This window comes from Papio anubis, chromosome 1 (genome assembly GCF_008728515.1).
Source record: "Papio anubis isolate 15944 chromosome 1, Panubis1.0, whole genome shotgun sequence".
NCBI lineage: Eukaryota > Metazoa > Chordata > Mammalia > Primates > Cercopithecidae > Papio > Papio anubis.
In genome coordinates, this window is record NC_044976.1 from 40,587,683 (window position 1) to 40,604,193 (window position 16,511).

The 16,511-nt window shown below is 36.2% G+C and overlaps 1 protein-coding gene and 1 long non-coding RNA gene across 9 annotated transcripts in view; one reads left to right on the top strand and one right to left on the bottom strand.

The window, feature by feature from the left end:
- FOXJ3 (forkhead box J3) overlaps positions 1-16,511 on the bottom strand; it is a 150,725-nt gene that overhangs the window by 65,677 nt on the left and 68,537 nt on the right. For all 7 annotated transcript variants that reach the window (XM_009206189.3, XM_009206194.4, XM_021940131.2 and 4 more), the window contains one exon: positions 13,707-13,781. In XM_009206189.3, coding sequence (XP_009204453.1) covers positions 13,707-13,781 — 75 coding nt within the window. The remainder of the gene's footprint in view (positions 1-13,706; positions 13,782-16,511) is intronic.
- Positions 1-16,511, top strand: part of LOC103884055 — a 39,224-nt gene that overhangs the window by 16,455 nt on the left and 6,258 nt on the right. The window contains exon 1 of one of the 2 annotated variants that reach the window (XR_002522918.2): positions 14,855-14,942. The exons of the other annotated variant lie outside the window; for it this stretch is intronic. This is a non-coding gene — a long non-coding RNA (uncharacterized LOC103884055). Of the gene's footprint in view, positions 1-14,854; positions 14,943-16,511 lie in introns of those variants that run through there. 2 annotated transcript variants of the gene reach the window in all.

The following is a 16,511-nucleotide window of genomic DNA, read 5'->3' on the forward strand; positions in this document are numbered from 1 at the left end:
TACAAAATGAGGTATCATTTTATACCCACAAGGACAACCATAATAAAAAAGACACTTAGTAAGTACCACTGGCAAGGATGTGAAAAACTGCAACCCTCATAACTGTGGGAATGTAAACGGTACAACTGCTTTGAAAGACAGTCTGGCTGTTCCACAAAATATTAAACATATGACCCAGCAATTCCACTCCTAAAAAACTGAAAACATACACAAGAGAAATAAAAACACTGAGTCTATCCTAAAGTGTATACACAAATACTCACAGCAGCATTTTTGTTTCAAAGTAGAAACAATCTAAATGTTCAGCTGGATAAAGAGACTAACAACTGTGGTATAGCTATGCAATGGAGTTTCATTCTAGCATAAAAAGGAATTAAGCACTATTACATGTTACAATATGGATGACCCTGAAAACCTTAGGGTAAGTGAAAGAAGCCCAAAATGCCATATATTGTGTAATTATTTTATATGAAATGTCCAAAATAGGTAACATGCCCAGAATAGGCAAATTCACAGAAACAGAAAGTAATGTAGTGGTTGCCAGGAACTTGAGATGGTGGAAATGGTGAGAGACTATTATTAATGGATAGGTTTCTTTTTGGGAGGGATGAAATGAAAATGTCCTGAAATTTGATAGTGATGATTTATAGTAAAACTACTGAATTATATACTTTTAAAAGACAACATTTATAGTATGTAAATTTTATCTCAATAAAAAACTTTTTTTGATCTAAGAGAAAAAGGAATCAACAGGCTCTAATCAAACACAGGGTATGTACAATACAGTCAAAAGACACCTTTCACAAAGCAAAGCCAGTGATATTGTCCAGAAAGAACTCAAGCCTCCTGATTTTTCTTTTCTTTTTTTTTTTTAATTCCGGGATACATGTGCAGAACGTGCAGGTTTGTTACATACGTATATGTGTGCCATGGTGGTTTACTGCACCTATCAACCCGTCACCTAGGTTTTAAGCCCTGCATACATTAGCTATTTGTCCTGATGTTTTTCCTCTCCTTGCTGCCCACTGACCCGACAGGCCCCGGTGTGTGTTGTTCCCCTCCCTGTGTCCTTGTGTCCTCATTGTTCAACTCCCACTATGAGTGAGAACATGTGGTATCTGGTTTTCTGTTCCCTGTTAGTTTGCTGAGGATGGTGGCTTCCCACTTCATCCACGTTCTTGCAAAGGACGTGATCTCATTCCTTATTATGGCTGCATAGTATTCCGTGGTGTATATGTACCATATTTTATTTATCATTGATGGGCATTTGGGTTAATTCCATGTCTTTGCTATTGTGAATAGTGCTGCAATAAACATACGTGTGCATATATCTTTATAAGAGAATGATTACAAAGATATGCGGAGTAAAAGAAACATAAATGAGTATATATTTCTTTGGGTATAAGGCTCCTGATTTCTAGCTGATTCCTGGCTCTCCTCTGGACCATGTTTGTCTGTGATAAAAGTTACCTAAAGTAGTCATTAAGAGAAAAATCAAGGAATTCACCTACCTGAAGGTTAAGAACTCAAAAGATCCTCCCAAATTTAAAGTAGATGTGAATCAATGTCAAGAAATGAAATAAGTTTCCTGGCCCCAACCTACTGATCAAAAATCAAAGTCTGAGTAAAATGAAGCAAAGTGACAATTTCTAGAACATTCAGAGACCAGTCTTAATTTAAAATGGCAAAAAATTTATGTAGAATTTGAAAAGTTCCTTTGAGAATAGAACAGCGACTTCTTAGTTACCTAGGAAAAGACAAACATCACTTTTGAGATAAACATTTATTAGGCATCTACTGTGTATCAGACACTGCTGGGTATGATGGACGTATGAAAATGTCAAAGACCTAATCCTTGTAAATGAAAAACTCACAATTGAAGGAGCTATAATAGTGAAATTCCCCAAGAACCATGGGAGCAAAAAGAAGACAGCAATTAATTTTGAAAAGGTAGAGTAGGTTAAAAAAGGAAAATAAATTCCTTTCCCAGTTATTATACTGAAATGTGAGCTGGGCTTTAAAGGATAAAGAAAATGAAATACTGTTTTAGATACCGTGTATCATAAATGCAAGAAAAATAGTAGAGTATAGCTTGAATATAAAATTTAGAAGCACAAAGTCCAACTCTGGACTTGACAATAAGGCCACCGAAGTAGACTTGTGTTTTCACTTACGTGCCAAACCCTAAGGCAGCAATGTAGAAGAAGGTACAGAAAAAGTAAACAGAGACTAGAGGAGACTAGTTGAAAGTGACATAGTATTTCAGGTTATTTATCGTTAAAATCATGTTACTTTTTAAAACATCTTAACTCTTCTAATTATTTTGTTTTCATGTAAAAACCAGGATCTGAAAAGATCAGTGATGACAGAAGGAATCACATGAGGCTGAATTAGGTTCACGGGACTGCTAAACACTATACAGATATGGACAATACTTCATACCCTCTTAAAATAAAACCCCAAAGGGAAGCAGAGTCTCCTATGCATGTTTCATGTACAGGAAATATTAACTAACTGGTCAGGAACCTCACATAAGTCCTAATTCTCTAGCATCAAAGCAACTGCTTGAATCCATTTCACCAATTACCTATGTACATACACAAGAAGGACCAAAGGGAAGTTCTATAATTAAAAAGTACAGTAGGCTGGGCACATGGGAGGCTGAGGTGGGCAGATCACCTGAGGTTGGGAGTTTGAGACCAGCCTGGCCAACATGGAGAAACCCCATCTCTACTAAAAATACAAAATTAGCTGGGCGTGGTGGCACATGCCTGTAACCCCAGCTACTTGGCAGGCTGAGGCAGGAGAATTGCTTGAACCTGGGAGGCAGAGGTTGTGGTGGGCAGAGATTGCGCCACTCCACCCCGGCCAAGAAAAAAAAAATACAATAAAAAAAAAAAAAAAAAAAAAAAAAAGTCCAGTAATTGAAATAAAAGTTCACCAATAGATTAGACAGAATCAGATTCAGAGATCCTGAAAATAGATCAGTAGAACCTAACCGATCTGAGGAACAAAAAGATAAGAAAAATTAACAGTCTCAAGGACTTGTGAAAAAAATTCAAGTCTCATTATAACTGACCCTAAAAGAAAAAGAAAAAATAGGGCCAAAAGAATTTTTAAAAATAATAACTGAAAATATCCCAAATTTGGAGGAAAGCCTCATCTTGTTGATCCTAGATTAGCAAGCCTAGAATAAATACAAAAACACTACATCAAAGCATATCACAGTCAAACTGCTGAGATCCAAAGAAAAAGAGAAAAATTACTGAAAGCTACCAAAAGTGGCAGGGGTTTGGGGGTGCAACACATTACATATAGAAGAATAAAAATAAGAAGGACAGCTGACTTTTCATAAAAAATAATGGAGGCCAATGGAACATCTTCAAAATGGAATATATTCAAAACTCTGACAAGTGGGAATACCCTGTAAACCCAGGAATCCATATCCAGAAAAAAGTATACCAAGGATGAAATAAAGATATTTTCAGATGAACAAAGGCCTATAAAATTTGTTGCTTGCAGACCTGCACTACAAGAACTACCAGAGGATATTGTTAGGCTGAAGAGAAAGGTTACCAGATGGAAACTTAGATTTCCAGGAAAGAACATCAGAAAAGGTAAATAACTAAGAAAATATTTCCTCCAATGTAATTTCCTTAAAAGGCAACTAACTATTTAAAGCAAGTAACACAAATCCTAAGACAGGATTTATGGTATAAGTAGAAGTACAAGATATGACAATAGCACAAAGAAAGGAATGGTAGATAAATAAAATTATACTGTTGTAATGTTAATACATTTTTAAATGGATGGCAGGAGGTAGCAGTAGGTGGTATAAACTGTAAGGTATGAAGTGGAGGATGGTATAATATTACCTCCAAATAGACTCTCATAAGTTAGTGATACATATTGTTAAACTCTAGAATGACTATTAAAAAACTAATTAAAAGAGGACACTAAGAAGTCAAGAGATGAAATAAAATAGAATCCTATAAACTATCTGATTAACCCCAAAGGTTGTAGAAATAAAGCAACTTTAAGAACAAAAGAAAAACAAACAGCAACGACACCAATAATCACATTAAATTAAATACAAACACTAAGTGGTCTAAATAGAAGGCAGAGGTCATTAGACAATTTTAAAAGCAAGAGCCAATGGCCACGTTGTTTACCAGAGAAACATTTTAAACACAAAGATGTTTACAGACTAAAAGCAAAATACTGGAAAAAGATACACCATGATGTTGCATAAGAAAGCTGGAATGGCTAAATTAGTATCAGACAAAGTAGGCTTCAGGACAAAGTGCATTTTAAGAAATTAAGTGCCGGGTGCGGTGGCTCATGCCTGTAATCCCAGCACTTTGGGAGGCCGAGGCAGGCGGATCACGAGGTCAGGAATTCAAGGCCAGTGTGGCCAATATAATGAAACCCTGTCTGTACTAAAAATACAAAAATTAGCCGGGCATGGTGGCACGTGCCACCTCCCAGCTACTCGGGAGGCTGAGGCAGAAGAATTGCTTGAAGCTGGGAAGTAGAGGTTTGTAGGGAGCCGAGATCGCGCCACTGCGTTCCAGCCTGGGCAACAGAGCGAGACTTCGCCTCAAAAAAAAAAAAAAAGAAATTAAGAAGAACATTTCATAAAGATAAAAGAATGATTTATCAGGAAGAATAAACACGCCATACATAAATAGCAATTTGCAATGGGCCTAAGTGCAAAATCTAAAATTATAAAACTTAAAAAGAAAATCTTCATGACTGTACTTGATTTCCTGACAGGATACACAAGTCACTAACAATTAAATTAAAAAATGATAAATTCAACTTCACCAAAATTCAAATTTTCTACTCCTTTTAAAACACTATTGTGAAAGCAAAAAGGCAAACCATAGTCTAAAAAAACATTTAAACAACAGAAATCTAAGGAAAGACTTGTATCCAGAATATATTTTTTAAAATGCTTACAACTCAGTAATAATGACAACCAGTGTTTTCTAAGTCAAAAGACTTTTTAAAAACTTTCAGAGGAGAAGACATACAAATGCCCAGGAAGCACATAAAAAGATGCTCAATGTCAACAGCCATCATGAAAATTCAAATAAAAACCATGATGAAATACCACTTCGCACCCAGTAGAATGGCTACAGTTAAAAAGACAAGTAATAACCAACTGTTGGCCAGGTAATAACCAACTGTTGGCCATAGGAAGCAAAACTGCAACTCTCAGGTATTGCTGTTGGGAATGTAAAACAGCACAACCACTTTGGGAAAGGGTTTGGCAGTTTCTTATAAAGTTAACCTTCCATCTGCCCTCTGACCCAGTAATTCTATCCTTCAGGAGAAATAGAAAGCATGTCCATAGAAAACTTGTTTAAGAATTTACTAGTAATTATTAATAGCCTAAAACTGAAAACACCTCAAGTGTCCATTAACAAATAAATGTATAAACAAACTGTCATAGATTCACACAATGGAATACCACTTAACAATAAGAAACAAACAAGTAATATATGTAGCAGCATTATAAACATTATACTGAGTGAAAGACACAAATGAGTATATACTGAATGATTCCATTTACATGTAGTTCTATTATGTGAACTTATGGAAAAAATCTACTATGCACTCAAGGATCACTATCTAAAACTGGGGCTTGACCACAGGCTTATTTTGAGGATCAAGATAATGCATGTAAAATGGCTCTAAATTCTTTAAGGCAATATACAGATACAGACATTACTTTTTATCAACAATTCCAGTACAACACAGTAATGTCCCTTCTGACAGAAAAGACTGCAGTGGCTTACCCTGTAAAATCCCAAAGAAAGATCACAAACAAGAATTCTACAACTTTGATCATATTTTCCAAAAATGATTCAAGATACCCTAAAACAGAAGTTAATTCCAGAGGGGAGGAAAGTGGCACCCAACTGAAAACCAGGTGTCATTGTTAAGTAGAAGAGAGCAAACAAATACCAGCAATTCACAAATTTCAGAAAAAAATCAAGGTAATCAAGATAAAGAAAATCCATCAGAAATGGCCGGGCGCGATGGCTCACACCTGTAATCCCAGCACTTTGGGAAGCCAACGCGGGTGGATCATTTGAGGTCAGGAGTTCGAGACCAGCCTGGCCAACATGGTGAAATCCCATCTCTACTGGGGGGGAAAAAAAATTAGCCAGGCGTGGTGGCACACGCTTGTAATCCCAACTACTGGGGAGGGTGAGGCAGGAGAATCGTTTGGCCTGGAAGGCAGAGGTGCAGTGAAACAAGATCATGCCACTGCACTCCAGCCTAGGTGATGGAGTGAGACTCTGTCTCAAAAAGAAAAAGAAAAGAAAATGCATCAGAAATGAAGATGTGTCAAAGACCAACAATAAACTTAAATGTCTTTATTCCCATCATTATAAAGTATTTATTACTTCAAATAAAGAGCATTTTAATTATTCTAAAACTTTATTTCTAGCTGAAATTTTATGTCAACACAAAGTACCCTGCTTTATCTTAGGTTGAAAATAGCCTAATAAAAAAGCTATTACCTGATTAAGTACAAATAAACCAAAAATGCTAATATTAATTTCAGACTCCTGGGGAGAGCAGTCCCTGTCATAAATAGCTAACCATTCCAAACGGTGAAATCTATTACTATTGCCAAGTATATGCCCACTGGTAACATGAATCATCATAGACGATTCTCTGCTCTTCCTTAGCTTTCAATGCACATTCACCTCAGGAGCTGGATTCCTCTTGTCCCTGACTTCTTTGGCTTTATACCATGCCTTCATCTTTCTTTCTTTCTTTTTTTTTTTTTTTTTTAACCTCTCCCAGTTTATTTCGGCAATCCATCTTCGAAAGATTTGTTTGCTTTGTTTTCTCCCAACTTCTTAGGATGCTGTTCCTGGTAACTGCTCAGGCACAGCATTTGCATGCACCACAGATAGTGTAACCATACTTTGAGTTTCAATCCTGCTTTATACCTGTTCCCTAAACATAGTTAAGAATAGCACCCCTTTCATTCTCAGAAGTTTCTGGCTTGGACAATAGGTTAAATAGCTACTGAGACCACAAAAATAGACTATGAATGGTCAAACACACAGTAAGTACTTCAAAGGCAGGCTGCTTGTCTGGCTAGTTGACTGAATGAACATATGGATAACAACGATTCCAATGCCTGCTCAGGTCCTTGAAATACCCTTTTTGTACAAATACAAGTTTTTATTACTTTTAAACACATTGATCATCAAATTAAGCCTAGAGAGACAGTGTTAAGAAATTTCCTCTTAATCAATGGATTAAAATATGTAATTGGCATACTGACTGTAGTATAGTAAACAATTCCACTAAATGTTAAGGATACTTGAAGAGTATATCCCATTAAGGGATTAACAGACATATCTTGCTTTTAAATCATAGTACCAATCGATCCTTTTAGAAACTTTAAGTTAGAGATAAAGTTTTACTTATCATAACGAATTTCCAAGAAACAAATGGCTCACCTATATAATCCACTCACAAGGCAGCTTAACATGACTATTATGTTACTACTTGAGGGTTATAGCTCAATATCTGTCAAGTCTAAGCCAAAAAGAAAGTAACTTGATGGTCAAATGAACACACAATTAGCAAAAACATGTCTTTCAAATAGTGATTAAACTCTGATAAATCCGTATGATGGAATATATGCAATGAAATGAAACAAAACTGCTGATACGCACAACGACATGGATGGCTCTCAAATACATTACACTAAAGGAAAGAAGCCAGACTCAGAAGGCCATGTACTACATGAGTCCCATTTACATGGCATTTTGGAAAAGGCAAAATTATAGGGACACAAACAGATCAGTAGTTGCAAAGGCCTGGGGATAAGGGAAAGGGCTGACTACCAAGTGACAATCTAGAATACTGTTCTTTATTTTGATTACAGCAATGGTTACACTGTGTTTGTTGAAAGTAATAGAATTATACACCAAAGAGTAAATTTTACCATACATAATTTTTAAAAAAAATTTCTAGGTATAACGTTATTTTTTAAAGTAGTTTAGATCTGGAAAAGAAAAAAAAAGAGGACAACAACAACAAAATGTTCTCTTTCAACTTTAAAAAGAGAACAGAGAACACTGTATGTCTAAACAAAAGGCAGCTGCAACCACACTGCTCGAACAGTATTAACATCAGGGCTCTAGGCCAAGACTTCTTTCAGCTTCTGCAGTGTTATCTCCCTGAATCAGATTCTCACTTCTATCTAACTCAATCTTTCTAATTTTCTGAATACCTTGGCTTTCTAACCTTGGTTTGTCTAATGGAATGCCTCACATTCATAATTCACCTCTGTCTCGACAATCACTCAATGGCACCAATCCATTTCTCACGTTTGGATCTCACGTTAGTACTTACATTAATTCCCTTAATTCCTGACTCTACCCAGCTTTGCTATGACTCGTCCCTCAGCTAAACTTGATCATGTCCTCTTCTAGCCTTCAATTGGAGTTCTTATCTACCATGAGTTAAAATGACAAATGCTACCAACCTCATCTATTCAAGTGCTTCAGAAGTGACAAACTCTAAAGTCTCCCTTGGGAAGCTGTATTAGTGTTTTTTCACTTCAATAAATATGACATTTCTTATTTTGGTCCAACCAAACTCTTGCTTATCCTTCAGTCCTAGTTCCTGTTTAGTTTGTACGGAAACACAGATAAGCAGTCATTTTCCTCCTCACAAAAATCATGCATTTACTTAAGACTAGCATTAAAATTATACTCTTATCTTCCTTCTCTAGGGTAATACCTATGACTCCTACAACACTGTTAATCATTTAATGTTATATTTTATGTTCCCTCAAACCTCTCCAGTTTCTACACATTTTTCAAAGAAAGTGACCAAAATGGGATACCAGAGACTAACAAGCAATTTACAAATAAATATAATACTAACATAGCCCCCAAAAAAGAATACCCTTTAAAAAGAAAGATCAGTCAACTATGTTATGGTCCCTTATACTAATCTACAGAATAGGAATAGAAAAAAATTCATAATTTGTGAGGCGTGGTGGCTCACACCTCTAATCCCAACACTTTGGGAAGCCAAGGCAGGAGCACTTGAAGCCAGGAGTTCAAGACCAGTCTAGGCAACACAGTGAGAACTCCATCTCCACAAAAAATTTCAAAAACTTAGCCAGGTGTGGTGGCATGTGCTGTCATCCTGGCTACTCTGGAGAATCACTTGAGCCCAGTAAGCTATGAGAGCACCACTGCACTGGGCAAAAGGGCAAGATCTTGTCTCAAAAAAATTTTTTGAAGAAAAAATCACAATCCTGGAAGTTTCATAAGTTAGTCTCTTAGCAATGAATTTGTTATTTCCTCACAAAGCAGGAGAGCCCAATCTTTCCGGTCCCTAAGGCTTTACAACTTCCCATTCCCAGGCAAGACAAAGATTCCCTAACCCCCACACCCCTAAAAACTCTTCTATGAATTAACTGTAGTTATTTCCCCAGGATAGTCAGGTGGCCTTCATGTGGTTTTAAACTTCTTAGCTATTTTCTCAGTTCTATTAGAGCCCACTGCTACTAAGTTTAGGTAACTGTTGAAACTGAGCCCTATAATCCTTTAGTTCCTTTCAAGTCAAAGATAATTTTTCTGAACTGAAGAAAGGGAAACAAAATTGAGAAAAGGTTAAGCTGAAAAGCAGAGAAAGAGAATTATATTTTTTAAACTACATTTAGGCAGTAATCTGTTTTTCCCTAATGAAAACATTTACCTTTAAGATAATTAAGACATAAGTATGAATTACACAATAAGACTTACAACCTAAAGAATTAAAAAAAAAAAAGAAGACAAATATAGAGAAAACAGAACTAACAAAAAGAGAAGAGATAAAAGACCGGACTTAAAAAATGGAGACAGACTGCCCAATGTATACACAGGGTGAAAAGGGTTATAATCAAGAGAAGAAAAACAAATCTGTCCCCAAAAAAGCAGCAAAGTTGTGGATGCAAAATTGAATTTCATTTTGTGTGTGTGGTTTTTTTTTTAAATAAAGTGATAATATGGCTGCTTGAAATTAGTTGTAAAGAGGTGAGGAAAATGAATCTCAGACCACCAATGTACATAGAAAGGTACCAAATATTAAGGGCTTTTACGACACAATCTTCTTGAAAATGAAGGATTAAGTAAGGAATAGATAGCCACATAAAAACATCTGTGATTCAACAATACACTTCAAGATTAGGTTGTTCTTCACACCTCTCTGGTAATACAATGAACAGAAAGCTGTATCGTGAAAATACAGAGAAGATGCTGTATGAGTTACTTCCACCTCTTGACCTAAGTCATGGCAGCAGCTAGCAAAATTCTAAGGGGTTATAAAGTCCACCCCATACCCAAGACCAAAATCTACTCCCACCCCACCTTGGCTCAATGGTTTTCTCCCACTGTGGTGAGGGTAGTTTTGGAAAAGCTCCTCAAATGTCAGGAAACACTGTAATACAAAAAGAAAAAACAATTCATAAGTACTAAAACTTAACTAACATTTTGGTCTCCCTCTCAAGGAAGATTGATATCATGGGAAAAGTACTAATCTAAGAACTAAGAAACCCAGTGTATTTTGCTTGTTCAGCATTCATTCTAAGACTTTTTCTATAATTTCAGTTATTTGGGAGGTGGCGGGGTGAACATCAGGCATACTCTCTCTGTTAAGTGTTACTCAGCTGATGAAATATAAACCAGAGCTGCTGACAGACACATTTGCCACTAATTGGACTGAAAATGAAGCTATCAGAGAAATTAGCACAACTAAGGGATGAAAAGAGACATTCCTGGTGATATAATTTAAGAACCTGGCTCCAGTTCTTCCTTAAGTACTTTTCCCCTTAAGTTAGTTTGTATTGAGTTTCTGTGACTGACAAGTATGTCTGGCCAATATGCCTGGGTTCTAAATTCCACACTGAACCTGAGCAAGCTGTTCCTCATCTACTGGCCTTAGTTTCTTCTTTTATGAAATGGACTTGAGATGAAGTCTTCAAAGTGTTTTTAAAGCAGTGGAATTTTGTGCTTTCTTAAACAAAATCTCATTTTTAAATCAAAAATAAAAATGACTTTATTCACATAAATGTATTTATAAGACCAAATTTACATCTACGTCTGACCAAAATCAATGAGAAAAATGTATTTAAACCTCGCTTTGTGGCCATGCGTGGTAGCTCACGCCTATAATCCCAGCACTTTGGAAGGCCAAGGTGGTCAGATCACTTGAGGTCAGGAGTTCAACACCAGTTTGGCCAAGATGTGAAACCCCGTCTCTACTTAAAATGCAAAAGTTAGCCAGGCATGGTGATGTACGTTGGTAGTCCAGTTACTCAGGAGGCTGAGGCAGGAGAATTGCTTAAACCCGGGAGACAGAGGCTGCAGTGAGCTGAGACTGCACTACTGCAATCCAGCCTGGGCAACAGAGTGAGACTCCGTCCCAAAATTAACAAACAAACAAACAAATAAAATAAACCTCACTTTGAGACTGAAAAGAAAAATTACTACTACAAATGTACTTTATAAAATCAAATGTATGATATTTACTTACTATGACCAAAATCAGTAAGAATGGGGTGTTTTAATAAATACAAAACCTTAAAACTGAAAACTACTGGTAAAAGATGAAAGCTCTGATTAGCCTCTCAGGACTCAATTTATTTCTGTATTTCGTTTTAGTTGCACATTATTAAGAATCCTGATTCAAAAAAAAGAGTTGCAATGAGTAACATGTTTTCCACATCTGTCTTACCCCATATATTAAAGATGAACAAAAGCTTAAACTTCTACACAAAAGAAAAATACCTAACATGACACGTTTTTAAGAGTCTCCAATTGGTTAAAATCAAGTACATGATAGAATTAAGCCTCCATATGTACTGATTTTTAATTTTTAAAAATTACTTCAAATTCGTTTAAAAATCCAATCAGAACCAAAATGTTTACAGAACCTAATTAGTGACTTCATAGGACTCTAATAAATAATCTCTGAATTCTCTTAAAAATATTTTCCAGTCTGACCCATATATACTCATTGCCTATAGGAAATGTGATAAAGAATTTATTTTTAGAATCTAATTATCTTTTTGTAAAAAGCCTCCTTTAAAGGAAAAGGTGCAACAATTCCTATTCAGAATCTCAAAGTTAAAAACATAGAGAAACATTTTTTTACAAGACTATTAATCTGTTCAGTCTTACTGAGAACCAACTTGACAGGGCACACAGATGATAAAAAGTGCTATAAAATGTTCACTACTTCAGAAAAACTGCTTTAAGATAGAAATGAATAACTCTTCATCTCTAATCTCAAGAAGTTAACAGTCTAACAGAGGATACAGTATATTCATTCATTCAACAACGGTGTCTCCTCAGTGTCACCAGCCACTGTGCCAGCAACTGGGTCTAAACAGTGAACAAGATACACATGATCCCTACTTGCATAAATTTAGATTTCAAAGGCAGTAGATAACTAACAAAGAGCTTGAAAAAAAGAGACCATATGAGTAAGTTAACATTTTGGGGGGGGGGGGGGGGGGGGGGAAGATTGCTGCATACTATGTGAAAGTTAATATAAACTGGAGGGATTGAGCCCAGCCATGGAGAGTCCAGTTAGGAGCTACTTACTACAACGATGACGGTCGCTACAAAATAAAAGGAACTCAAAAGAGGGAGCAACAAACTCAGCTGAAGTATGGGGAAACGAAAAAGCCTCAGAGAAGTCATGTTGCAGCTCAATACTGAAAGATAAGAAACAGTCTAGACAAGTAAAGCAAGGAAATTTGTACAGAAGACCATGTGAATGGCATGTTTGGAAAACTTCAAGTAGTTCTTCACAATGTGTCTTGAATGAGGTGAATTACAGCTGGAAAGGCAGATAGGGAAAAAAATAGTAAAGAACATTTTACAAGAAGAGAAAGTAAACACCTACAGGACACTAAGGAATACTTTTAAGCAAGGTGCTTACATGACCAGGCTTACATTTCAGAAAGATTCTTCCAAAATCAGTTAGCCTAAAAACAAATATAAGAAGTCTAACCACCTAAACAAGCATCGTGCTTGCCAATAAATACACTGTCTCAAAGTCCTAATCTAGTAGCTTACCTTGACAACCAAATACAGTACAACCAAGTACTCTTAAGTTTCAGAAATCAAGCAACTAGTACCAAGTTCAGGGCACACTATAGTTGACTAGTTATTAAAACAACAAAAGAAAGGCGGGAGTCACCACAGAAAAAACGCTAAAAACGTGAAAAATGCAATGGTGTCAGGAGATAAGAGGAGTCAAGTAGAGAATACGCTTCTTGATTATACTCAGAAATGGGTTAATAACAGAGAAACTATTTTATTCCAGTGTAAGAATACTTCCACCTGTTGCCAGTTACACACAGATGCACCCGTTTTATGTAATAATTATGGTTCCTGACAAGCAGCTCAAACACCAAATTTCATTTAATACACAACACTTCAACCAAAGATTAGAAACAGCAAAGTACAACAGCGCTGTGGTGCACATTGGCTATACACTAGTAAGCTTCCCACAGCTTAAAACTCTCTAACAAGCTTTAGAGCGGGGAGGGGGGACTTACTACTTTGCAGAGGTTCCTATTCAATGAACTGGAAAAGTTCTTAATTCAAACATGACAAGCGACATACTGAAGAATTCAGCTGTTTTAAGAAAATGAATCCTACCTTTCCAGGGTCATCCTTGGATCGAGGCACTTTAAGGAAACATTTGTTCAATGACAGATTATGTCGTATGGAATTCTGGAATTAAAGAAGAAAAGCCATAAGGTCAATAAAATCCTAAAAACATAACCCAACTTTAAAACAGAATTAGAAATCTAAACATCTCTATGCTTTGCAAAACAATTACAAATGGAATAAACTTTTTAATGAGCTTAAAATTTAAACTTTCTGACTTTCAAATTATGAATGCTACAAGGGGAAGCTATTACTGGAAAATAATTTCTAGAAGATTTCGTAAAATGTAACACATGTAGCATTTTAAGTGTTTAACACTTTTAACAATACAGAAAGATGCCTGTAATGTAATGTTAAATATTAAATGCCAAAATATAAAATTGGCATATTATGATACATATTATGACTTTAATTGTGGTACTTATTTTAAATTTATTTATTTATTCTTGGAAATAAGCCAGAATGCAAAATGTTAGAAGGTATTCTACATGAAATTAAAGAGTATGACTATTTTCTTCTCTTTACTGCAAAGTCCAAATAGTCTGCAAGACACATGTATTAGCACTTTTTAATTAGTTTAAAAAATATTTAAAAAAAAATTCCACTGCTCTATTACAAAAAAACATACAGAACCCAATTAGGTTCTCACCACAGTCTGTAAAAAAGAAAAACACATGGAAAGATACTGGCTACAGGGAGCTGGGAAGAACATCTAAATTCCTCATTGTAGCAGGGAAGAACACCCAAGGTGGGTAGCAGGAAAATGCCCTTGGAAACCTGCAGAGTCTATGAAACAGAAATTTATTCATGAATAAGTAGGACTGTGCCACAATCCGTACAGAATATGCCCCAAAGTCCATTTCTTCTCAATTAAATGCTCCAAAACCCATTCTCAAATTATCTTGTTTGTTCCCAAATGGCTAGTATTTGGGAGAAAAGAGGTCCAACTGCATTTAGCCATTACTTAGAATGGTACCTTTTGGGGTCATATTTTGGCATAGTATCTGTTTTATTTTTTAATATAAAATTCAGTAGTCTAACAAGAATGCCTATAATAAAACTTCTCTCCTTCAGGCACAATATTGGAATTTTAAACATTTTAAAAAGATGACTACAGAATATAAATTCAAGACCATCTTATTACCAAAGCAGAAATTTAAAACTTACACTTGGGATGTAAACAGCTACAAAGAATGATGCTCTCTTCCAAAGAGAAAATCCTAGGTAAGCATTTTTTTAAAAAAACAAAACAAAACAAAACAAAAAAACCTACTTTTTTTTAAGCCACATCAGAGAGCTCAGATTGCAAGGCAACCAAACCACATTCCTAAGAGGAGCAAGGCTATTCAACGAGAAACTGGACACACAACTAAATCACCTTTGGCAGAGCACAGGAAAAAGAGATGGCCACCATCCAAGCAGTTAAAAAGAAATTACCTAAAATTTTAAAGGCCAAGCATGGGGTTGTCACTTTAGAGCAACAAGGATCCCACAAACAAGAGAAGTTCTCACACACTCTTAAGGTCTTCTCCATAGACCTTTATCATATGTTCTTAAGAAAGAATAGGGGTAGGAAAGGAGACCCAAGAAAGTCTCCCCTAGTGGCATAAACAGGAAGAAAGTGATTGACAGTGATAGGGAGTGAGGAGACAAAGCCCACCAACCTTCCACAGATTTTACAAAGCCAAAAAACAAGTCTGCAGTAAACACAGCAAAACCTCTCACCCACAGGACTCTGGCAAAGATTCACTGCTTCTAGGGGAAGAATGGAAACAAAACCCTGGTGCCTCTAGGGAGGGACAGGAAACCCTTACCCAGTAGTACATAGGCAAAGATGATCTGCTGTTGGAGGAAAAGCAGAAGCAAATCCCTTGAACTCTGGGAGAGGTACAGGAAACTATCTTGGGCCCAGGATCCTATACAGATACCATGTAGAGGTCTGCTACACCTGGAGAAGAGATGGGAAACTCCAACCCAAAAGTAACTACAGATACACAAAACTAGTTTGGCTGAGGGAAAGAAACACTGAAAAAGCTCACCATAAGTTTGAGGGTCTGCATAAGACTAAGGCTGGACCAACACAATAAAGAACACCCCTCACCTCTACCAAAAGCATAGCACTGAATAACAAGCAAACGCAGTCTACTGACACAGAAGGGGCAAGAAACTCCCACGATGTGTAAAAAGGTGGGCAGAGACAATTAAAATCTAAAGAGATTAAAAAACAAAAAAATCCTACAGCACCCTCTCCAAGCACAAGTTAACAGAAGCCCACTGCTGAAGGAATGTAAAGTTTGTGGTATACTGAAGATAAAGATATCAATTTTAAAAATCCAAATTACTGACAGACTGACTCAATCCCCACAAGAACGGCCTGAGAAAAAAGATGCTTGTCCATTTACGAGTACAAGTACCATTTACCTCAATGTCTACCATTCTTCTACACATATGTCTGGTTTCAATCAACAATTGTAAGACATAGAAAAGAAAGGAAAACTTACTGCCAAGAGATAAAATAATCAACAAAACCCAAGACAAGACTCAGGTGTTAGAACTATCAGGAAAGAAAACATTAAAATAACTATGATTAATATGTTAAAGGGTCTAGCAGAAAAAAAGCGGACAACCTGCTTGCATAAGGAGATGGAGAATTTCAACAGAAATGTGAAAACTAAAGAAAGAGACAAATATAAACAATAGAAATAAAAAACATTAAACATGATTAAATTCCTCAGATGGGATCATTAAACTAGACACAACTAGGAAAAGAACTAGACACAACTCTACCTGGGG